Genomic DNA, 25,906 nt, shown 5'->3' on the forward strand with positions numbered 1-25,906 from the left:
ATTCACCAACAGTGTCACTCCCTATTGAAAACTGGCTCCATTTGACTGTTACCATGTGTAAGGAATAAATGTAAGAAATGTAAGGAAATGACAAATGTAACCTAGCCCAGTGTGTGTGTGTGTGTCTCTCTCTGTGTGTGTGTGTGTGTTTGTGTGTGTGTGTGTGTGTGTGTATGTGAAATGTGATAAGGTAAATGCCCTAAATGAACACCTCAATTTTGATTGGCTAAAATGTTAACATGGAAACCAAGCCTAGAGTGTGTGTCTGGGGATGATAAGGCCTAATGCCAGATAAAGTAATGCTGAATGCCAGGGCCGAAAGAGACTTAAATTCTGCCCCCTCCCCACCAGTCTGGCATCTGCAGTTTGCTCATCCCCGAGGGCCCAAAGGAGACTCTTGTATTGAGATTGGCTCATCCCCAGAGCCAGCCCACCGATTCCAGACGCCCCAACTCTGGACTGAGACTCCAGCAGGGACCCAAAGCACACCAGGAAACACCTGCACAGCCATTGGAGCCAGGCTAAGACATTTTTCCAGACCAGAGGTAGGTGAGTGTGTGTGTGAATGAATGCAATCCCATTTCACTTTCTATTTGTTTATTGTTGCTTATGAATAAATACTAGGATAACCTGATCCTCTGAGTCATAGGCACTCTCTTTCTCTCGCTCTCAGATCCATCCCTAAACCTGACTCACAGCACTGTGTCTTTCATGACAAGCTCAGTAAAACACACCATAAAATGTGACAGCCTTGGGTTAAAGAATCTTTCTGGGAGAATCCTGAGGCTCTGCATTATTAATCTACAGGATCCCGGAACATTTCCATATGGTAATTTACTAAATCAGAACAAATACTTCTGTTGCATCAGGACCACTGGGCATCATGAAGCAGAGTTGCTGTGGTGACCTACAGAACCCTTTGGCCCACAGACTTGACAATTATATCAGCAGACAACCAGAACTATAATAGTAAGGAGGCTGAGAGCCTGGCCTGAGACTTCTGCTGGCTTCAGATGTATGTAATTTTGCCCCTGACACAGGTAACATATTTGAAAACCTGAAACCATAAGAATCAACCCACATGCACACAAAAGAATACCGTGTTGCCAGGGGAAAGAATAGGAAGGTCTCTGTTTTATATTGGTGGAAGTTCTACCACATACAGAATGATTGGGCACAGAATGTGTTATGCCAGGGAAATGTTAGTGATCCCCCCCAAAACAGGCACAGGAGCCAATCTGATGCAAGTCATAGCAGAGTCTTTATTCTATTCAAGGTAGTTCATCCCCCAACCCCCAACACACCACTGTCAAGCAGGATGGTTTTGGTGATGGGGGAGCCCCTAATGTCTACTGGGGCAAGGTTTAGAGTAAGCAGCAAGCAGGGAATATGTGTGTGAGCATCTAATTGGAAAGCTACTGTGGCCTTTAACACAATTGGCTGGTGCTGGGAGTCATATCATAAACTTAACTTCTGCTCCCCTCTGCATTGGTGGTCCTTAGGCAAGAGGTGGGCTTGTAACCTGGGGTGCAGGTTTGTTGGGGGAATAACCTGGAGACACTGGTATTGTTGAGAGTGTAACCTGAAAACTCTGGTCTTGTTGGGGATTAGCCTAAAAACTGGAGCTAGGCTCAGGTTCTTTTGGGGGGGCAACTTGGAAACTAATGCTAGGTACCAGCCTGTTAGTCTACCTGAGTTCAAACTTAGGTCAGGTTCTCTAAAATGGAGTCCGAATTTAAAAAAGCTTTGGCATCTCATATGTTAGTCTTTTTAGGAAAGGGGAGATTAGACTTACATATAGAATTTTAATATATCCAAACTCATCCTATATACACACTGTATATTTTGCAAAGGACATCCTGGAAGGATAAACTGATCTAAGAAGCTGGAGAGGAGGGGCTGGAGAGACAGATGCCTCGGGGACTGAGAGCAGGCACTGCTCTTCCAGAGGATCGGAGTCCTCAGCTCACAACATCTGTAACTCCAGCTCCAGGAGACCCTGTGCTGTCTCCTTCTCTCACAAGGCGCTGAGTTCATGTATATAAACCCATATTCAGATGTAGCATATACTCTTAAATTTAACTAAAAACTTAAAAAAAATAAGAAGAAAACCTGGAGCAGAGCAAATGAAGGATGGGTTGAGGAAGGATAGTAAGATACTCTGAGAATTCCTCTGTTTCACTATTTCAAAGGTAACATTTTACAGCTGTCGTGGCCCCCTGGTTTTCTACTGCTGCTGGCTAACATTCTATAAACTCTCTACAGGAAATTTGCCACGTAAATGTCAGCAGGTCATTGTAAGGAACACTAGGATAACCTCAGGATAAGGGCGAAAGGAGACAGCAAAGCATGTGATGCTTCCAGAGCTGTCCTGTCTTTAAAGATTTAAAATTGACTAGTGTTCTCCCCACCAGGCTGTCTTGCTTCCTAGAAGGTATGCAAGAAGGAAGACAGGGTTTTCAATCTCATTTATATAAAATATCAGCACCTCACAGTCTAACCAGGCTGGAGAAGTGGAGTCTTGGGATACAGACATCGACCACCTGTCTTTATTTTTTCTGTGCCCGCTGAATAAGTTCTCTACCTCCAGCCCCAGTAGTTAAATGTCTTTTCTTCCTTCTTCACATTAAACTTGTGTTCTGCTTTGTCACAAGAACGTCCATCTACTAAGTGCTGGCACACTTCTGGCGTCGCTAAGTGGAGGTAGCCAAAGCATCCAGAAAGTACAGGAAAGATCCGCTGGCCAGTCGGCCAGGTGGCCAAGAGCCAAAGAGAGGATGGGCTAGGAACGCCTACCTGGCCTTACTCTCTGCCCTTCCCTACTCCGGAGGGGCCGCGCCCTGGCCATCAGACTCCGCCCGACTCCCCGCCCCATAGGTATTTGAGGCCTCGGGCGTGCCTAGGACTCCTAGTCTCTTCTCTGCTGGCTACCAGTCCGGAAATCGAGAGTCTAAGGTTCGCTTTTCTATGGGCTGAGGCGCGGAGCTGGGGAGGCGGGCGGGTGTGGCGCGCGGCGAGAGCCCCGTGGTCCTGGCTCGGGTTCCCTCTGCTGCACAGCGGCCTCAGCGGGCCGTGACGCAGCCCAGTGAGTCGCCCTGCGGTCCGGTCCGGGCTATCTGGTGGCACCGCCGCCCTCTCAGATCTGCCAGCGCCCTTTGGAGGAGGCGGCTGGCGAGGGATGGGGACAGCGCGGAGCCGACCCGGCTGCTGCGCGGGGGCCCAGGGCTACAGGTGACCACGTGTGTCTCTCGATCCCGAGTGATCCCGGAGACCCCGGAGACGCAGGCTGGTGACGCACTACGGCGGGCGTTGGGATCTGGGAGGTGGGGGGACGGAGAGAGCCCAGGGCTGGGTGCTCAGGCCCTGCTTTCCTGAGTCTGCTGTGCCCGAATATCCCAGGGGCGCCGCCCAGGCTGTGCTGGGAAGTTGTGACAAATCTTCAGCACCCGCGGGAGGCCTGCAAACTTGTGAGAAACAATTCCAGTTCTTTGGTTCCCGCAATCCCCACCCCGCACTAAACCCACAGATTTGATGTCTTGTCAGGTTAGGAGAAAATCATGGGCAAAGTTTTGACAGGGTTTCTGTGCCAGATGAAATTGGCACGTGAACTTGTTTTTTCCTCCTTCCTCGTTTTTTGATGGACCCAGAGAATTGTTCTGCCGAGTAAGTTCTTTCCTACTGAGCCACATGCCTACTCTTCCTCCTTTCCTCCCCTAGCTCTGTTTTGAGGATTACAACTAACATTCATGTGGTGTCGGGAACACTGAGTGTGTGTGAGGGAAAGCTGGGAAAGGTTTTGCACTTTTTTTTTTTTTTTTTGACTGCTTGGGAGGCAATTGCTTGTGATCCGAGGCTGCTCATTTCCTCCCTCCAGTGGCTTAGGACTTGGGTGTGGGAGCTGATATATCAAGTAACCTTGGGTAAATAAATGTATGTGGTCAGGGACTGTGGTTCTGGGGCACTGGGGATGGCTGCCTTTATCAGTATACGTGGGGTGTGCCCTAGTGTTCCACAGCTGCCCTGAGTAATTGTATCTGCTATGGCTTGTGTCATCACACAGAGGGTGTGTTTAGGGCACTACCAAGTTTATTTGGCTCTCTGTACCTGCATGTCTCCTTATACCAACCCATATGTGGATTTCACTTTTAGTCAATATGAAGCAGAAATTACAGCCTGATAGAAAACACTGCAGGAGAACTGAGATGTGTTGCTGTATCCCTGTAATCCCAGGACCCAGGAGGCCGAGCCAGGGGAATGAGGCTTTGAGGCCAGCCTGGGCAGTATAGACATTTATAGACTCGTTCCCTTTTCTTGTTTTCTAAACAGCGTGGTTACAGGGCCCATTTACATTGTGCTGGGTATTTACTCATCTCTAAGCTATTTAAAGTACACAGGAGCATTTACATTGGTTAGGTAAATATTAAGTTATTTTACATAAGTAAATTGAGCACTTGAGGATTTTGGCATCTTCAGATATCAGCTGATATTATTCTTCAGGTACCCAGGAATGACCGGGCACTTAAAGTTCTATTAGTCCATTTCCAGCCCAAAGCACCTTTAAATTAGTTTAGTGAGTTACAACTAACTCAGGCCAATAGCAGTAGATTGAATTAGAGTAATAGCCAGCCTTTGCAGATCTCTCAGCTGCGTGCCGGGTCACCGTGCTAGTGAAAGGGAACAGATGGTTAACCCTATCGCAAAGCTGCCAATCATCCCAGTAGCCACTGGCCTCTGGATGCCAAACAAATGCCATTCTTTGTGATTCTTGGGGAAGGTTGGTGATGGTTTTCTAATTGGCAGGTCTGGAATCACTCAGGAGACAATACTCAGGAACACCAAGAGTTACTGTCTTGATCACCTCAGCATCTTGGCCAGGCCTTTGAAGGCCTGTCCTGATTAGATTAGTTGAGGTTTGAAGACCTGTTCTAAGAGTAGGTAGCACTGTTCTCTGGGGTGCATAAAACAGGCAGCTAGCTGAGCGCAAGCCTTCATCATCCCTGAACTCTGGAGCTATGAGGAACTAGGAGCCAAAGTAAACCCTACCTAAAGTTGCTTTCGTCAAGGCATTTTATCACAGCAACAGACATCACGGACATCCTGGATAAGCTCAGACCGAGAGTTTTAGCATCTGACAAATAGGTAATGCAGAAAGAGAGAGCACAGAGTCCATCTATTACAAATGAGCAGTACCTTCAAAACTATTTCTGTAGTGAAAAGGAAAGTTTCTTTTCTTTTTAAAAGATATATATATATATATATATATATATATATATATATGTATATATATGTATATATATATATAAAGTACACTGTAACTGTCTTCAGACACTCAAGTCAAGGGCATCAGATCTCATTATGGATGGTTGTGAGCCACCATGGAGTTGCTGGGATTTGAACTCAGGACCTTCAGAAGAGCTCTTAACTGCTGAGCCATCTCTCCAGACCCAGATACTTTCTCTAATTACTAGTTTAAAAGGGTCCTCCAAGAACCCAGTAAAATGTGTGAGTAGGGCTCAGAGAGGGTCACAAAATTGGGAATTTCTGAATACCAGAAATAAGAATAAGAATTCCTAAGCTTTCAGAGTTAGGGTTGTAGGGGGCAGTAGATAGCTCTGGAGTCAGTATGTCATCAGACCTCCCAACAGCAAAACAGGCAGCTGGGAAGCGGTGAAGCCATAGCCGAAAGAGCCAGATGTAAAGTCACACACGACCTTTTGAAGACCCTGCCAAACTCAGTGGCATGGAAGAATAATACATTTTCAGACGTTAGAAACCAGGAAAATTATATTCTTTCTTAGAATGTGGTTGGACAGTGTGCTTCATCAAAACAATGGAACAAATAACAAAACAAGAATATGTTTGGGTTCAGAACAGATGATAATAGGCAAAGAGGTATGATCTCTCGTATTCACAGAGCAAGGGTCCAGGAGTCCTGTCACTGGGATGGCCAGCAAACACTGGTTGTACGAAACATCCTATAATGAAAGGGAAGAGTAGTGTGGTTGAGTGCAGAGACGGATGCCTCCAAGTGCCAGCGGGTTTCAGAAGGGTCAAGTGCATGAGAGCTTGCAGTGATGATCTAATTTAAAGCATGGCCCATGAGGGCCTTAAAGGAAGCATCTATCCCATCTTGTCAACTGGCATGTCCAATTACAGCAACTCGATTTTCTGTTCTTGTTTCGTGTGTGTATGTGTGTGTGTGTGTGTGTGTGTGTGTGTATGCATGCAGGCACACATGCTTATGTCATGTAGGTGTAGATATACATGTGTGTTGACTTGCATATGGAAATCAGAGACCAACTTCAGATGTGGTTCTATGCTCATCACTCTGTTGAGCTAGGCTCTCATAGTTGGTCACCGCGTTTGCTAGGCTTCTGACCTAGGGACGTCTCGATACTCCTCTGTCTCCACCTCCCATCTCACTGGATTGGAATTGTAGATATGCGCCACCTTGTCTGGCCTTACATGGGTGCTCAGGCTTCAAACTCAAGTCCTCACAGTTGCATGGCAGATGCTCTATCCACAGGACCATTTCCCCAGCCTAAATCAGCACCAATATTCAATCTATTCTCCAAGCAACACAGTTAGTATTTCACCAATCCTCTCCTGAAAGACACCAGGAGGGGAACCATATTGTGCGCTTGGTCTGGAAGAGCTCAGCATAGTACCTTCTTGTCCTATAAAGTCAGAATGTTTGAGACCAACAGCTCAGGGCAAAGAAACCAGTATAAGAGGATTCTCCATAGCCTTGTAAGGATAGTTCTGTGCACCAAGAAGTCAAAATGCCATTCATTAGAAATTTCTATAAAAAGGCTTGAGTCCATGAGTAAATTCAAATGAAGCAAATAAGATAACTTAAAAGGCACAAAAGAATTCAGAAATGTTAAAGCCGTGCCATGAATTCTATTATTACTCCAGCTGGGTACCCTTCCTTTCCTGTAGTTACGTCCCCTTCCTGTGTTCTGTGAGTTCCCAACCAGCTCAGGGAAGTCTTAGGACTGTTGTACTGCCCGACGGGAAAGGAATGGCAGCTGCTAGTGGACGGTGTGAGTCCTAACAGGTCAGGCCCTCTTCCATGGTTGCTTGCTCCCAGCCTGCATGGCTGCCTTTGTGGCCCTCCTGGCTGATGGGTCCCCAGTTGCCTTGTGTCCTCTGAGCCAGTTCCTTCTGGTTCCCCGTTTATTGATTTCTGCACATGAGAAAGACAAGGCTGAGTCAGCCTGGCTGCAGGGCTGACTCACTTCCTGCACGTGACCTTGACTTACCAAGCTGTTTTGTTCACTGAGCCAAAATATCATAGTGCGAGTGAGAGTAAAGACGTGTCCTCCATATCAGCCTGTGCTCATGTGATATGAATTCCTCATTCCAGGCTCAGCATCATGGATCCTCTACGGGAAGCCAATGGCACCTTTGCCTTAAACCTTTTGAAAATACTGGGCGAAGACAGCTCAAAAAATGTATTTTTCTCACCCATGAGCATCTCCTCAGCCCTGGCCATGGTCTTCATGGGGGCAAAAGGAACAACTGCAAGCCAGATGAGTCAGGTAACCTACCCCACTTCACGGCAGCTAAACACCATGGATTGTCAGTTGAGCAGGTCCTTTCCCAGTCACAAAACAAAACAAAACATTCCATCTTGAGGAACAACTGGGAATGAAATGACAGTGGTTGGCGAGTTGAAGGAATGCAGTATTATACTTGTTAAGACCCTTTTGCTGCCTCACTGGTACTCACAGCATGTATGTGAGGGTTAGCTTGAGTAAAAACACAGAAAGGGTGGTACTAGGATTTCTGTGGTTCCTTCTGTCTTTTCTCTAGGCCTGATGAATCTCAGCTGTTTACAGGTAAGGAACAATGGACCGGTCCTGTCCCAGGACCTTGGAGTTTCTCCCCAAATGGGGTCACCCTTGGCTGAGAGACCAGGGTCAGATCCGTTAGGGCCCTTCTTGGGTGTAATGCTTTAGCGACAGAGGTGCACGAACTGCTGAGGCAGACTCTCTCCGCCATAAGGCAGGAGACAACCTTGGACAGGGACTTTGCCTTCTGAGTTAACTCTTGGCAGTGCCTTTCCATTTTTATAAGATGTCATTGTGTTTGTTTCTTCCTCCAGTTGCCTCCTGCTGGAAGGGAGTTATGGCCCACAGGCGTGCCTGTTTGAACTGTCTCTCTTTTAGTTCTGAGGTAGTTCATCTGTTTCCTATGGGAATAGCTGAAGTCATTCATACAGCTTTTCATCAGGCTTGGGAAGTCTAAGGAGTGTGTCTAAGGTCTGACACCTAGGTGTTCCCTGATGCCTGGGATCCTGCTGCTTTTCCCAGCAGCTTTCTGTGGTAGCAATTACTCCGGTATTTTCCATGTGGCCTCCGGCAGGATGGCTTGGATTTCCTTCCAAGAGCACAAAGGTGGCAGCTGCCAGGGCTTTTAAAGCCCAGGCCTGGAACAGGGTCACTCTCCTAAATCCTGGCCTTCAGACAGGGCTGGAGCCATCCCAGAACCAAGAGCAGGGAAGAGACAGCGTGACCTGAGGTCAGAAGCCAGCTGCACTTGAGTGACAGCAGGTCTGGTTGGTGGCCATGCTTGAAGCCAGAGCATCATTAGTGACCATGAAGAGCAGGGTTTGTGAAAGGCCATTTCTGCGCTTTCCAGGGCTGACAGGGCACAGGGAGGACCCTAGGCTTGGAAACTTCAAGGTGCTTTCATTTGTAACTATGTGGGTTTTGAGTGACTGCAGGATTCTGAGGATGAATTTAGGGTTGACTCATTTCCTATAGCTGGGTCTGATGAAGTTGTGATTTTAATCTGTTTTGATTTCAGGCACTGTCTTTGGATAAATGCAGAGGCAATGGAGATGGAGACGTCCACCAGGGCTTCCAGTCACTTCTCACCGAAGTGAACAAGTCTGGCACACAGTACTTGCTCAGAACAGCCAACAGGCTCTTCGGGGAGAAGACTTGTGATCTTTTAGCAGTAAGTGTCACGCAGTATTCAGAGATGGTAGGCTGAGGATTCACCGTTCTCCTCTGGCTACTAATGCAGTTATTTATTTGTTTATATGCTTTGAAACTATATGTGAGTATGTTCCTATTGTATAGAATGTCTAAATAAGAGCTGTTCTCTCATTCTGCTCCTTCCACAAGTGAGGGTGATGTTTGTGTTCCTGCATATACAGAAATTTAGTTGGTGAGAATTTCCCATGTGTCATGCCATTATGTGTACTATTTTTTTAATGAGTTTCTTTTACTTCTTGAATATCACAAGACTCTGCCTCATTATTATTATTGCTATCATTGGTGTGAGAGATGGAAGCAAGGGTCTCATATATATATATATTTGGTTTTTTTCAAGACAGGGTTTCTCTGTGTAGCCCTGGCTGTCCTAGAACTCACTCTGTAGACCAGGCTGGCCTTGAATTCAGAAATCCGCCTGCCTCTGCCTCCCAAGTGCTGAGGTTAAAGGCGTACACCACCGCCCAGCCAGGGTCTCATACATTTAAGCCCCAGTTCTACCTCTGACCCACACCCTAAGCACTGTTCAGTACAATTAGCTATCATATGAAATTCTTGAGTAGAAATGTATGGTGAAATAGTAAACCATTTTTATGTGGGTAGCAATTAGCTTGTCCCCAGTGTGGGCCATTACCAATAGAGAGTTGTTGAATGTGGATTCATGCCCATGTGCATGTGTTGCTGTCAGATGCATTTGTAAAAAGAAAGTGGAGCCTTAAGATTGTAGTATGTATTGCTCCATTGGGCTCCCAAATTGTCAGAGATGTCAGCAGAGTTTTTATTTCTATCCTTGTCATGTGTGACGTCCAACCTCGCCGGCAAGGAAAGACGCAACACCGGGGAGTTTTCTTCCTTCTGCAGTTTATTTCGGGAACCTTGAACAAAGCTTATTTTCTTCTTATTGGCGGCCTCTCCCTGCCGCCCTTATATAGCCTATTCAGCCCCTTCTGCCATAGAAAGATAGCCCACCGCTTCCTAATAGGTGAACTAAGTGAAATTCTTCATTAGCATGTAAGTGTGATAACAAGTACTAAACACTGCACATGTACTAAAGTAATTTATCACCAGAGAGCTGCATCCGGCCAGCGCCGTCTTGTAATGGAGATGAACAAAAGGTGGCTTACTACAGTCATGAGCTATGCAAAATCTTAATCTTTTACAATTTGAGATTGGGAACTTCTATTTTGAATATGCTCAAATTGAGCATCCTTAAATACAAAAAAATCCGTAACCTGAAGACTCCTAAATCTAGATTACATCTGACCCTGAGCATTTTGGGTAAAGGACATTCAGCTGACATGCAAATTGTTCATTCATGTACTCTGTGGACATTTTTGTGTTATCTTCCTTTTTTATTACTTTGTAAGAGATTTCCTTTTTGTAATGTATGAGATCAGTCTTATTTTTTGAAAAAAAGATTTATTTATTGTTATATCTGAGTACATTGTAGCTGTGTTTAGACACACCAGAAGAGGGTGCCAGATTTCATTACAGATGGTTGTGAGCCACCATGTGGTTGCTGGGATTTGAACTCAGGACCTTTGGAAGAGCAAAGGTCTTAACCGCTGAGCCATCTCTCTAGTCCCCAGTCTTATTTTTTTATTGTAAATTTCTAACCTATTTCCAATCTCTACAGCTTTAAAATGACGTGATATAAAGTGAGTGTAGCAGAGCATCAGGTCACATAGCAATAAGTTCTGTGCACTAGTCTGTTGTTTATTATTGCACATTATTTTACTTTCTTTCATCTCTAGATACTTTCTTTCTTATTATCATTTTTAGGCTTTTTTAGATGAAGAAAAACAAAACTTTCAGCAAACAAGTGATTAGCTTACTTATTCTCTTTTTTTGGTGAAAATTTTAAGAAAAGCATTGATAATTTAAATTGTTATTTTCATGTGGCTCTCACCTAGATTTAGTAATATTTTGAGTTACTTCTCACTAATTTATTATCAAAGATTCTAAATACTAAGCCTGGCGAGGTGGTGCATGCCTTTGATCTCAGAGGCAGGCGGATCTCTGAGTTTGAGGTTAGCCTGCTCTACAGCTCTGGGTTCAGGACAGCCAGGGCTACACAGAGAAATCATGCCTTGAACACCCTCCCCACCCCCAAAAAAATTCATATCCTAATTGCATATGCAATTAGATTCTTCCTTAAGATTGATTAGCTGTTGCTTAAAAAATAGTAGCTTAACTGACAGTGCACAGTGTATTTCAAAACTGTAAAATCATTTGCAGGCATAACAAGGTATGTGAGCAGCCTGTTTTCTTTTTTCTTTGTTGTTGTTGTTTGGGTTTTTTGGAGATATATTTCCTGTAGCCTAGAGTATCCTCAAATATAGCTATGGGTTACTCTAAACACCTAACCCCCTTGCCTCTACCTCCTCAGTGCTGGGGTTACAACATGTCTCCTCCTCTGGGTTTATGTGATGCCAGATTTGAATCCAGGATTTTACGCAGAATAGATAAAGACTGTAGAAACTGAGCCATGGCGAATGCTCATAGTCAGATTTTCCCATGGTCCAGTCTCTTTCCCCACCAGAGCCTCCCTCACTGGGATTGCTAGCTGCCTCCTCTCAGCCCACCTTTTGGCTGATCAGCTTGTTATTAACCAATCAGAGGTGATGGAAAGCCATTTTTACTCATCACTGAGACAGGAGATGCTCCAATGATCATGACAATGCAAATGTTCTTGCTGCAACCAGATCTCCGGGCACAGAACTCAGTATCTGAATGAATACACAGTGCACAAAACTATTCCCCAACACACACTGTTAACATAATGGGACATTTTAGCCCATTTATGTTGTATTGAGTTTTGTGTTGTAACATGGCAGAACGTGGATGGTCCTCAATGTCACTGTCTAGACTATATCAGCAAATGGCTTGACCTTTATGTCTTATGGTGCTGGTGCTCAGTTCCCTATAAGGGCTTGTGCATGACGAGCAGATCCTTCACTGCTGTGCTGCACCACACAACCCCAGCACGAGCTCTGTTTTTAGGAATTGCTCAGCCCTGTAACAGAGCTGCCTGACACAGCTCTTCAAATTCCATATCATGACATAAAATAATTTAAAAATGATACACTCATTTTCATAGCTTTATTGGCCACTTCCCTGGTGTTCTGTGACTATATGGGACACTATTTTGAATGGTGCAAATTTGTATTTCTTTTGGCATAGGAAATTGTGGTAGAAGGTCCAGGCCATGCACAGCACAGAGGTGTCATAGTTCTTGTGGGGTTACCCCTCTCCCTGCCAGTGTGCTGGCCTCTTAGAGTGACAGTAGTATGATACTACATCTGAAGATGCTCCCAGTTACCTCTATGAACCTCAGCTGCTCCCTCAAGGATCCTGCTGTTCATCACGTGTTTTAGTGATTCTCATCCCAACCAGCATCTTACCTTATTCACCAACTAAGGGAATGCTGAACAGCTGGAAACAGGAAGGATGGATTTTATACTCTTTCCATATATTTGTTTTCATTAAATTCTAATGAATTTTAATTTCATTAAATTTTGATTATCTGCTCTTGGGCACTGGGAAGAAGGCTGCTGTTGCGAATCACCTTCACGGCTGTATAATCATGTTGCTCTGTCTCAGTCTTTTAAAGATTCCTGCCTCAAGTTCTACGAAGCAGAGATGGAAGAGCTGGACTTTATGGGTGCTACAGAGCAGTCCCGGCAGCACATCAACACCTGGGTAGCCAAAAAGACAGAAGGTGAACACAGATTTACTCCATGTTGTTTGTTTGTCGTGCTGGGATTTGGCTGCAGGGCCCTGAGCATGCTGAGCAGGGTGTCCTCTGCCGCTGAGCCACACCCCATCCCTCTTAGGCAGTTAAGCCTATTTTTAGAAAATGATACATTTGATTGTTTGTTGTGAGTTTGTATATGTCTGTGCACACCTGCAGTCAAGACAACACACAAGAGTGAGTTTTCCCTTTCTACCCCTGGGTCTTAGGGATTCTATTTAAGTTCTTCAGGTTTGGTAGCAAGCATCTTTATTTGCCAGACCATTCCTCTGTCTCTAGACTTTTTGTTTTTATTTTTGTCTTTGTATTTTTGAGAGAGTCCACTGTGTAGCCTATGCTGTCCTGGAACTCACTCTGTAGACCAGGCTGTCTTGGAACTCAGGGATCCACCTGGCTTTGCCTCCCATGCTGGCGTTAAAAAGGTGTATGATACCAAACCATACCATACCATACCATACCACACCACACCACACCACACCACACCACACCACACCACACCATACCATACCATACCATACCATACCATACCACACCATACCATGCTCAGCCATAAATCAGAACTCTTGAGCTTTACCCATCACAACTCCTTTTTACCTGGGAAATTTTTGTATGACCTTGTACAATATACAAGATAGGTATACATTTAGGTAGTCTCTATAAATGTGTTTTAAAACAGCATTCAGTGGTGTAGCTTTATTTTTCATAATTAAAGATGGAGTCAAACTTTCCTATTAATGAGGGAGAAGTTTATCTAAACACAATGTCCCAAAGAGATAACCATTGTAAAGCTTTTAAAAAAGCTTCATACGTGTTTATGCCTGTATAAATTTATGTGCACCCTGTGCGTACAGGTGCTTGAGAGTCTAGAGAGCGACAGATCCCTGGAATTGAAGTTATGGGCAGCTGTGAGCCACCATATATGGGTGCTATATGACTTTGAAGCATTTACTCATCTTTTCATCTTTCCAAAGATGTAATAACTCCATACTTACCTGCTGAGAATAAGAGTATGGGAACATGGAAAGACTGTTTTCACAAGGAAGCCATTCTGTCTATAAGAGCAGAAAAGTTTGCATGCACTCACAAATGTTTCATTTCTAACAGGATGGTTTCGAATGTGAGCTGATATGCTGGACTCGGTGTTTGTTGGCATTGTATTACATAGAGCAGTACAGAGGAATGCAGTACAAAATGTTCATGTATGTGAGGACCAAGGTCACAGTGAGGTGACGTGAGGCAAGATGGAGCCACCGCCATAAGCACCTTGGGTCCATGCGTTTGAATTTGAGTGAAGCTCTGGTTACTGCGTGTTCAGATTGCTTTGAGGGTTGGCAGTTTTTTCAGTAACTATACATCAGGCAGCATGATCACAATCTGATGTTTACAGGGCTTTTTTCTAAATAGGTACAGACTTTACAAAATTGTCTCCAAAATACTGTCAGTTTCTGACACTTAGCCTAGCTCTTTTCTGTTTCTTTTTAGTTTTACTTTTTAAAGATAGAGGTTCACTACGTATTGCTGGCTGACCTTATTATACAGAGTGGGTTGGCTTCAAACTCAGAGATGGGCCTGGCCCTGGCTCTTGCTCTGGCTCTGGCTCAGGCTCAGGCTCTGGGATTAAATGGTGTGTTACTACATCTGGCTTTCCCCAGCTTTTAACAGTGTGTCTGTGATGTCTCCCAATATTTGATGCACCTATTCGAGAACCTGCTGTCTCCCATGCTTGTTACAACCCTCCCCCCTTTTCTTCCCTCCTAATCTCTTTCCCCTTTCTTATTATTCTCTTTCTTCTTAAAGGTTGTTACAAAGAGTGCAAAATGTTTTTCCCTGCAGCTCTTCCCTCTCTGGGTGAAGTGCTCCCATTCTGTAGCTATGTAGCATGGTTGCGGATGCTGGGCTGAGCCCCCATTTTCCTGTGCCCGTAGACTGCTTTATTCTTGTAAAGTCCATTTATAACTGCTATTCTACTTTCAATTCCTTTTTAAGCTGAAACATAAATAAGTATATTGACAAGGTTCTTTGTGATTTTTATGTGTGTTCTCTAATATTCAGATCAAGATAAATATATCTATTACTTCAAATATTTTAAAATGGAATTTATAACCAGAATATTTGAAAACAGCCCAAAGTTTCTTTCTTAAAGTTGTAGCTAACAATTGTCTCTTTCCAGCTCAAGTGTATTTAAATTCCAACTGCACAATTTGCATCAACTCATACATTTTATGTGTTTATTTGAACAATGAAGCTTTTCTTACCAGAACCTTATCTGCTTTTTTTTCCCTTCTGTAACACTTTTAAAGAGTGTGGCTTTGGTGCTGGAGAGATACTTCAGCCCTTAAGAGTACAAACTGCACTTGTAGAGGAGCTGGGTTGGTTCCCAACACCCAAGCCAAGTTCCTATAATTACAGTTGCAGGGATCTAACACCTGGGGCCTCTGTAGATATCAGCACACATGTGGACACAAACACACATGCACAAATATAATTAAAAAATCAATCTTGAAAAAACAAAAAGATGTCTTCTTGTTGTTGATGTCAAGGTTGTTGCTTGAAGGCTAAATGTCTCTATATTGAGAAGTGAAATGTCTCATGCACGATTCTGAGCAGAGCAGCAGGTGGCGCTATCTACCTGTCAGTCCTTGGCTGCATCAGCCACCTCTGCTAGCTAGTTGGGTCTTGTCTTTGTTACTGTCCTGTTGCTGGGAAGAGACACCATGACCAAGGCAACTGTTATAAAAGAAAGAATCAAACTGGGAGCTCGCTTCCAGTTTTAGAAGGGTTATCATGATCTTCTTGGCAGGCAGGACGCAGACAGGCATGGCGCTGGAGCTGTAGCCGAGAGCTTGACATCCTAATCCTCAAGCAGCAGGAAGAGAGAAGGGTGGGGGCTGCTGTGGGTTTTTGAAATCTTAAAGACCACTCCCAACTACTTATCTTCTCCCTCAGGGCTGTGCCTTCTAATCCTTAAACTGTTCAACTGAGGCTGAGCATGTGACTATATGAGCCTCTGGGGCCCATTCTTATCCATACCATCACAAGTCTTTAATTTGTTTTTTTTTTTTTTAATTTATTTTTTTCAGATAAAATCAAAGAGCTGCTGTCTCCAGGTACTGTGAATTCAGACACATTGCTAATCCTTGTGAATGCCATCTACTTCAAAGGAAGGTGGGAGGAAGAGTTTAACAAAGAGGACACCAGGGAGATGCCATTCAAAGTCAGCAAGGTAACCACAGTGCAGTAACTAAGAGACTCCTGGGCAAGATCTAAAACATAAAGAGGCTCTGGGCAGCTTTTCTGGCAGGATCTTCTCTCAGCCTTAGGGTCTTCTCTTCCCTTCTCATTTTGCATGTGGCGATGATGGGCATAGGCTACTTAGTTTCAGTCCTGGCCCTGCTTCTGTCATGGGCTATGCTGTCGCTGGCAGATGTTGAGTCCAAACCTGATGGCAGAGTGCTGCAGTGTACTTGAAATGGTCTGTCACGGAAGTTTGAAAATAGGAAAATCTAAACTCCAGATGTGGTTTATGAGGCTCCTTGTGGCCCCGAATGCGGCCCATTCCTTGTGCACAGCTCGTTTTTTTCAGTGTGTCTTCCCTGAAGCGCTATCTTGTGTCTCCTGCATCCTTCAAGAGGACCATACCTCACGTTGTTTGCTACAAAACAATATAGAAGGAAAATAATCTCTCACCCAGTTGGAAAAACAGCTGAGAGCAGATAGCCGTGTAATGAGTGCCTTTATGGTTGGCTCCCCCTCAGGCCTTCGAGAAGGAGCCCAAGGCTCAGGGTTCCCATAATCCTGGACATGCAGATGCTGGGTCCAGGGGAGTTGGGAAGAGAGTGGACCTGTGGGCTGAGGACTCGCCTGGGACTGGGGGTGGGATGGGGGAACTCAGGCTTAGCTTCTCAGTGATTGTTCTTAGCTTAGCGGTGGTTATCTGGGAGCACAGAGAGGTCTTCTGTGGGAGACTTAGGCTGTGGCTCTGTAGATGAAGGCTTTCTCCATGCTCCCCGTGGTGGCTCTTGATGAAAGAGAGTCCATGTTTATCCATACTGTTTATTGACTATTTGTCGTGGAAAATGGGTGCATACCACCTTTTCAGGGTAGACCAGAGATTAAATATGGTTTGTAGGAAGGAATGTCTGGGAAGGGAAGCTTATTGGCTAAACCCTCTAGATACCTCATTAGCATGGAGAACTCTATTCTGATCTACATGACCATGGGTCCAGTTGTGATATGTGTTCAAGGCCAGGACTCTGGTGGGGAGCAGGGACCTGGCTACTGTCTCAGGTGGGTGCCTGGGTGTGGGGGACTCTGAACCTGCTCAGACTTACCAAGTTTCCTGGCATGGTTCATTGTCCCACATAGGAGGGCAGGAACGGGTGGAGCCTGGGGCCGCCTGCATAGAGTGATCTTCTTGGGAGCTGGCTCTCCTTTCCTGCTATGCCACCTTTAGCATGGGATGTTTTTCCTCATGCTGACAGCAGAGCTTTGATCCTGATGTAGTCCACAGGGAAGGACATAGGACTGAAAGCAAAAAGCCCCCCCCCCCTTTTTTTTGAGATCTTTCCCATATATTACATAAGTGGAACTACTTACTGTGGTTCCTGTTAGATGCAGAGTTAAGAGGCATTGCCTTGTTTCCTTGTCTGTACACCAGGACACAGACCACTGTGTGGCTACAGCAGCTGCTGATGGTAATCCATATATATGGATTGTGTCTTTGGAGGCCATGCCTCCAAAGGCACAAGATTTTCTGTTCTGTGGATATTTACTTAAATTATAAACAGAATTAGTTTGCTACTATAGCCTCCAGATCACTACTTCAGATCACTTGAGATCCTACTGCATATCAGGCACTAACTGGCTGAGTGTGCCAGCCCTCATGAAGCTCTGTTTGTCCGGAGAGGGAAACTTGAGATAAGTATAGGTAAGAACATGGTGGTTGCGGGAGGCTCCAGAGATACATGGAGGTGGTGGCAGGATGCTGTGCTCGAGTGTAGATCCAGTGAGAGCTGCTGAGGAACCCTGCACTGTAAGATGGCATGAGAGCAAACACCAGAGCATACGAAGCATGTTCCAGGTTCTGCAGACCAGTGTGTTGGGAGAAAGAAACAATCTAGTTAACCACAACACTACAAACAGCCCATTTACACACCACAACACTACAAACAGCCCATTTACACACCACAACACTATAAACAGTTCATTTACACACCACAACACTACAAACAGCCCATTTACATACCACAACACTATAAACAGCTCATTTACACACCACAACACTACAAACAGCTCATTTACAAATGAGCAAAGAAGAGAGTAAAGTAGAATAGGAAGCAGGGTGGGCTGTTCCTTATTATTCCGGGATGTTTGAAGGATTTTAATTAGCCTTTGTTCCTGGTAAGTAGTCCCACAAAATGTTATCCAGCCACAGCAGGGTGGTGTGACTTGCCTTGTGCTGGGATCTGTGGCAGCTGTGCTGAGGTCAGTGACTAGAAGGTCATTACAGCATCCCAGGATTGTGCTGATGGCAGTCTCTTTAAAAAGCAAAGTCAGGTTTGGGTTAAAATTCAGAGATATAGACAATACAGTTTTGTAATGAGTCAAACCAGGGTATGAGAGAAAGATTAGAGTCAAGAACATGAAATGGGTTTGGCAACTGGAAGGAAGATATCACTGTCATTCAGGATGAGTAAGATTTGTAGATAGAGCAGCTATAAAAAAGAATATCAAAGTGCAGGAGTCAAATAGACTATAAAATAATTATTCCATTGTTCAAGGAGAAGTTCAGGCTAGAACAGTGAATTTGAGAATTATGTTCAAAGTCATGAGAATAAATGAGACCCCAAAAGAACAGAATTGTTGGCCTAGCACAAAACAGGTGTTTGGCAACTGGGTCAGTCAGCTTTCTGTCATTAAAATGTGGAGATACCCAATTTAATACTAGAAAGGGTTTATTTGACTCAGTATTAGGGGTTTAAGTCTATGATGAGATGGATGCATTGTTTTGAGCCCTGTTTTGAGGGTACTAGAATGGAATACTAGGAACAGGAAATGGGACAAAATGATTCATTCCAAGACCAGGAAGTGAAAGACAGGAAAAAGCCCAGGATTCCTCAGTTCTGTTCAAGGGCACATCTCAATGATATAAATTCCTCCCTCTAAGCTTCACCTATTAGAGTTTCCACCGCTATGCCATGCACAATGGCAAACACCTTCAATTCAGGAGGCAGAGAAAGGTAGTTCAAGGCCAGCCTAGTCTCTGTAGCAAGTTCTAGATCAACTAGAGCCACAAAATGAGACTCAACAAACAAGATTTATCTCCTACTGAACTTGTACATTGAGGACCAAGCCTTGAAAAATGGGCCTAAGGGGTCCTGTAAGGTCTAAACCTGTGTTTGAGAGGCTGATGAAGTATTCTAGAAGTCAATTAAAGAATATGCTTTCAAGGCTGGAGAGATGGCTCAGCTGTTAAAAACGTATGTTGTTCTTGAAGAGGACTGGAATCTCTTCAAGAGGACTCAAAATCTAGTACCCACCAGTGTCTCATGACCATCCATAACTCTAGTTCCAAGGGATCTGATACCCTCTTCTGAAATATACAGGCACTAAATGCCCATAGTCATGTGGTACATGTATACGCATGCAGGGCAAACACTCATACATATAAAATACAGTTTACAAAAGCAAGTATTTCTAGTTTCAAGGCCTGGCTCCTTTGGTTGAATCTGCCACTGTGTCACTCGTGTCTCCTTTCAACTTAAAATTTATCCTTCCTTTACAGGATGAGAAGAAACCTGTGCAAATGATGTTTAAGAAGTCTAAGTTTAAGATGACCTATATTGGAGAGATATTCACTAGGATTCTGTTGCTTCCCTATGTCGGCAATGAGCTGAACATGATCATCATGCTTCCAGACGAACACATTGAACTGAGTACGGTAAGGATCATGGGGCCTTGATGGAGCTGTGGTGGAGAAACAGTGGTGTTTGGGTTTGTGCTGGGAAAGCCCTACTAGGCTCCCATGATCATGTTTTAATCTTCCATTTGTATGTGGCTGTGGTGGAACCCAGGACCTAGAGCATGCTTAGTAAACAGAACAGAGTTGCTCCCTAGCCCTTCCCAGCTACCATAATGAGTTCCAGCCACACTTCCTTGGGCAGTGTTAGAATCTCCCTATTGTTTTGATTACCTGTTGTGACAGAATTGTCCTAATGTCTTCACATCTCTTCTAGGTGGAAAAGGAAATAACTTACAAGAATTTTGTAGAGTGGACGAGGCTGGACAAGATGGACGAAGAAGAGGTAGAAGTATTTCTCCCAAAGTTTAAACTGGAGGAGAACTATGAAATGAAGGATGTCCTCTGCAAGCTGGGCATGACTGATGCCTTTGAGGCAGGCAGGGCAGACTTTTCTGGAATGTCTTCCAAGCAAGGCTTGTTTCTGTCCAAGGCCATACATAAGGCCTTTGTGGAGGTGAATGAGGAGGGTACAGAGGCTGCAGCTGCTACAGCGGCCATCATGATGCTGAGATGCATGAGGTTCACTCCTCGCTTCTGTGCCGACCGCCCCTTCCTTTTCTTCATTCAGCATGTTAAGACCAATGGGATTCTGTTCTGTGGCCGGCTCTCCTCTCCCTGAGGAAAGGGTGTTCCTGTCAGTCTTTTATCCACTCTCCATGGTTTGCCTGTGACCCAAGTGACCTTATCCATAAGTGCAATGACAATTATGAAATAAAGGGCTTTACGGCACCCCACCTTCCAAACTGAGTGTCTGTCTGCCTCATGGGAGGGCTTTTTCTAGGATCTGGATTTGCACTCCTGTGGATTTGTGGTGTTGTTGGCTACAGAGCTCATCCCTGCTTGCAGGGCCCTGTGGCTGCCAACACAGGCAGCCATGTGTTCTTCTGTCTTTTTCCTTGGTAGCATCAGGATCTCATTTCACTTTAAGTGGAAAAAAAAAAGCCAGCAAGTTGAAGCTTCAAGGAATGGACAGCAGGGAAAGCTCCTTTTTCCCATATCTCTGTGTCCCCTGTCATATGGTTAGACACATAAGCATCTTTAGATACTTACCTAACACTTTCTCCCAGGGGCTGGAAACATGAGGTCATTCACTGACAGAAACCATCTACAAAAGGCTATGACAAGATAGTGAGTTTTCTGGAGATGGCCTTTTGTTTTGCATGGCTGCAGTGGGTGTGCTCTGGAGAGGCACAGCCCCAGAGACTTTGTGTCAGGATTGCTTCCCACTGCTCATATGCTTCTCCTTCCAGTATTACATAGTTCAGTGATTCCTGGGCATTAGCCCACTTTATTGGGCAGATTTCTTACAGATCAACATGAAGGTGAACTTACATGAATTAATGATGTTTATGTGAATTAATGACTATAGAATTCAAATAATTTTAGGAAGAAAGTTTAAGGAGATGGTTTTAGTTGTTTTTTCCAGAAAGATGTAATAAAGTTAGAATCAAGAATAGAATGTGCACTCTCGACATAGAATAGTAAGTAAAAGGCTGGATTATAAGGAATACAGTGAGCCTTCACAAATTGCTCTGAGAAGAGGAATAGGCTTGAAACAAATTTGTAATCAAGGAAAAACATTCATTCTAGATCGGTCTAAGGATGAAGCCACAGATATGCACTATGATATTTCACAAGGCCATGTGAAACTGTTGCTTTGAACTTATAATGAGCTTATAGAATGAAACACTGCTTTGTACTTACTCTTGACATCATCCTTCTCTTACTTCCCTTTGGTATAAAATTTTATATATGAGGTAATTTTATAAAGAACTTTTTTCTAAAGGTATAAAAAGGTTGAGAGAAAAAACAAAGTATGGCTGTTGGGACTCTATTCCATCCACCAAATGTATATATGTATATATGTCTGCCTGTCTGTCTGTACATACATATGTATGTAGGTATATGTGTATGTATGTAAGTATGTATGTATACTTGTGAAATTGATGAAACAGGTGGTCAGGCCTGGCCAGAGTATGACCTCTCTATCCTTTTCTTTCTCACCAGCCACGTAAGAGTTAAAACAGTTCAGAGATTCTTGCTAGGCATTCTTGCTAGCCTTAGATAATTAAGTTTTGTTCCATTAGTAGTGCTGACTCTGTAAACTGTCCACTGCTGTCAACTGGGTGGTTGGGGGATGTCAACTCTATTAGCATTGACCCCAATCACTGTTGCCACTCCCCTAACTGCCTATAATGGCAAAGCTTGTCTTTAATAATTCACATAAACACCAGGTGACTTTCTATTTAATGATAAGTATTACAAATAAAAGGTGACAGTTTCTGTAGCCATGTTGGGCACTTTCTGGAAATACATAGAAGCATTTAAGAGGAAGGGAAGAAGTTAAAGGGGTCAGGGTCTGTGTGAAAGGGTCACCTCGGAATTTTAAAGGATGGAAGGAAACACTTTCCGTGACCTGTGTGCAGCTTTGCAGCAGCCAGGATCCCTTCTGACTTCACTGATGCTGCTGTGGGGACAGTATCATTGGGTAACACTAAGACACATGGAAGTTATGAGTTGATGTGAAGAAATGGTGAGGAAGGCTTGCTGCTTTTGGTGCTCGCTGTTTCTCAGTGTCCTCTTGCTATGACAAAATACCTGCAACTGGAAAAGCTGAGCATGAGGGTACAGACAAATGTTTCCACAGCTTGTGAAATAGAGGCCAAAGGATCAAGTATCAAAGCCATCTTGAGTTAACTGGGGTTTAATGACACAAATTAAATGGACCTAGCACACACTGAAAGAATATTCCATGCAAATACTAAAGGAATCACATTTCTCAGCAACCCATGGAAATGTCTCCATAATCTATGACATATTGGGAAACATAGCAAGTTTCAACAAATTTAGGAAAATTGAAATAACATCTTTCATTCTGTCTGATCACATTAAAAGCATGGGAACATGAATAGCATACTCAAAGGCAATGTAAAAATGCTTTATAAAAGTATGCTGCTTCAGTTAGCATAATAGTGGAAAGAGTATTCCTCATACAATCCTTCACAGGCATGCTCAGAGACTCCTTTTCAAAAGTTATTTATTATTATAAACCATTATATAAACTGTAGGATAGTACTTGGATTTGACTTCTGCCTCTCACCTGTATGTGCACACACTGGTTTTTTTTTGCACCCCCCCCCCCACACACATCACCACACATCCCTCCCACCCCCACACAACACTACACATGCCCCAGAATATGTATAAACAAAGACACAAAGAGAATCACAAAAGTCTTTGTTACTGTGGATTCTCTGATAGGTCCTGAGGAAGGTTTTTCACTTGGCTACCAATACAAACTACAGAAAGCACATGTACCCATGGAAGACTCAACAACACACCGAATGTCAGTTGGGTCAAGTAAGAGATCAATACAGAAATTAAGAGTTCCTAGAATTGAATGAAAATGACAATACAACCTACTCAAACCTATGAGACATAAGACAGTTCTAAGAGGAAATACTTCATTACAACACTAAGTACTTACATCAAAAATTTGAGAGATGTCAAATTAATAGTGACACATTTGATTTCCTTGGAAAATCAAGAACAAACAACAACCCCAAAGAGCATGGGAAAAGATAACCTAACTCATGGGTAAAAGTAATGAAATAGAAACAAACAAAATATAAAGAATCAAGGAAACAATAGGTTATTTGAAAAAATTAAGAAGACTGACAAACTATTAGTCAATTAAGAGAGAGAGAGAGAGAGAGAGAGAGAGAGAGAGAGAGAAAGAGAGAGGATCTACATTAATACAATTAAAGATATAAGGGAGACATAACTGTAGATAGTGAGGAAACTCAAAATCATGAGGATGTACTTTAAAAAAATGTGTATTCTACTAAACTGGAAAATCTAAAAGACATAGGTGAATTTCTAGATTTATATTACCTACCAAAGTTAACTCAAGATAAAGTACATAATATAAGTATATACAAACGATGAGATGGAAACGGTAACTAAATTCTTCCAGCTAAGGTAAGCCCAGGTGGGTTCTGTGAAGAAATGTGCCACAAATGCTCCTCAAACTATTCTCCAAAATAGAAAAGGAAGGAACATTTCTAAATTCCCTGTATAAGACCAATATTATCCTGAGATCAAAACTAGACCAAAAGGAAGAAAGAAAAAGAAAATACAGAAAGACAGAAACTGGTTATAGTCCAACCTCCCTGATGAACATAGACATAATAAATCACAATAAAATGCTTGCTAAGCAAATTGAAGAGTGCATCACAAAGATCATCCATCATGATCATTTGGCTTCATCCCAGAGATGCAGGGAGGTCCAACATACTAAAGCAATAAGCATAATCTACCACATAAATGCACTAAAGGACACAGACCACATAACCATCTCATAGATGTAGCAATGATTCTATGTATAAAAGATCTTAAAGACACCATAAGAAAACTTCAGATAGTAAACACTTTTATCAAAGTAGCAGGATACAAAATTAATACATGGAAATTACCTTTTATATTCAAACATGCCAATAAGGAAATGAGGGAAACAACGACCTTAAAGTTTTTTACTCCCTTCTCCCCCAAACCAATGTTCAGCAAAGGAAATCTTAATTCAAGGAAAGTGGCAACTTACAGAATAGAAAAGCGGTTACCAGTTGCACTTCTGACAGAGTGTTAGGATCTAGAATATATGAAGAATGAAAACCCCTAGATAGGAAGAAGGCCAACAATTAAAACTTGAGAATTGAGAAGGAATTGAACGGTTCTCAAAGAATAAATGCAAAAGGCTGATAAACATTTTTAAAAATGTTACATTATTTGCTATCAGGAAAGTGAAAATTAAAGCTGCTTTGAGATTTCATCTTACAAGTCAGAATGAACAACAAAAATCAAAGCTAAACCCTCAGACAAATGACTACAAATGCTGATGAGATGTGGGAAAGGGGAATACCTACTCACTGTTGATGGTTGTGCAAACTGGCACAGGAGGTATGAAAATCAGCTTGTAGTTCCTCAAAAAGTTAGGAATTGATCTACTCTATGATCTAATCATCTAACTGTGACCTTCTGGGACATATTCATCAATATTCTCTAAATGTGAAAAGTCAAAATGTTATGGATTCAAAACCAAGTTATATTTGGCTACTTAGTTCTGTTTAACATTCCATTTATTTATTACCTTTCTCTGTATATAACTTAATTGGGATCTAAAATGAAACTACTTAACTAGGTAACCTTCAATGAAATCTGTTGCTAACCTATTAAAACCCATCTTTACTCTGAACCTCCATGTCCTCTAAAAGCAAATCTTCAAATCTTATTGGCATTTATCGATGCTTTTTCTGTCATCAACTCTTCTAGTTACCCTCCATCTCCTTTGCTTAATCACTTCCAAATCATTTGAAATGTAAATAAAGAATATATGAAATTAAAAAAAGAAAAAAATACTATACAAACAAGAAAAAAGAAAAGGCTATCTTTTTTTTTTTTTAAAAAACAATTCTCAGAAACATCATAACCTATGCTCATGGGTATTCCTTTAATAATTGCTTTGACTTATTCCTATATGTAGGCACCTTTTTAGTCTGGATGCCAATCCAATTCTCCCAGGATCCTGTCCAGCCACCCACACTGTACTCGTATGGGCAGCAGCCTCTTGGTGTACTAGTGTAAACACAAGCTTCTGTCCCAGAGACCAGCAGGTACTAGACAGTGTTCATCGTAGATCATGAGGCCCAACCCTAATCTGTGACTGTCCAATTCTAGCTGAAAAGAAGCTAGATTCGGCCCACACCCATTGTTCCTTGGGTCTCCTCTATCCTTTTTTTTTTTTCCTATGAAATCATTCCTCTATTTGTTTTTGATAGGAGCAAAAAGTCTAGGAATGTAGCATTAGACTCCAGACCAGAACTACTCAGACCACAGAACAATGCCTGTGAACCTCTAGCTATCAAAGTTCCATGTATATGATATCTCACTTCAGAAATCAGTATACATCAGAGGGGGTATTGGTATACACATATTCTGATCCCTAAAACCTTTTTGTCTCTTTTTGGGGAATCAGAGGGCCTGGTAGCAGACTTCTGCTCTGAACCCTTCTCCATCAGAGAGTTGTAAGAGAGCCTGGGTTTGCTGACAGGTTTGGTAGTTAAGAGCACT

The 25,906-nt window shown here is 43.1% G+C and overlaps 1 protein-coding gene across 6 annotated transcripts in view; it reads left to right on the top strand.

Moving 5' to 3' along the window:
• The first annotated feature begins 314 nt into the window (after nt 1-314).
• The window catches only part of LOC127664694 (serpin B6), a 53,691-nt gene continuing 28,099 nt past the window's right edge, over nt 315-25,906 (top strand). Inside the window, exons 1-7 of one of the 6 annotated variants that reach the window (XM_052156817.1) lie at nt 315-549; nt 7,370-7,544; nt 8,815-8,967; nt 12,609-12,726; nt 15,840-15,982; nt 19,544-19,699; nt 19,995-20,514. In XM_052156817.1, the coding sequence (XP_052012777.1) occupies nt 7,380-7,544; nt 8,815-8,967; nt 12,609-12,726; nt 15,840-15,982; nt 19,544-19,699; nt 19,995-20,399 (1,140 nt within the window). In that variant the 5' untranslated portion in view covers nt 315-549; nt 7,370-7,379 and the 3' untranslated portion in view covers nt 20,400-20,514. Of the gene's footprint in view, nt 550-2,839; nt 2,956-3,178; nt 3,232-3,509; nt 3,664-7,369; nt 7,545-8,814; nt 8,968-12,608; nt 12,727-15,839; nt 15,983-19,543; nt 19,700-19,994; nt 20,515-25,906 lie in introns of those variants that run through there. The other 5 variants (XM_052156816.1, XM_052156818.1, XM_052156819.1 and 2 more) reach the window with 5 other exon arrangements.

The sequence above is a fragment of the Apodemus sylvaticus genome, chromosome 14, assembly GCF_947179515.1.
Source record: "Apodemus sylvaticus chromosome 14, mApoSyl1.1, whole genome shotgun sequence".
NCBI lineage: Eukaryota > Metazoa > Chordata > Mammalia > Rodentia > Muridae > Apodemus > Apodemus sylvaticus.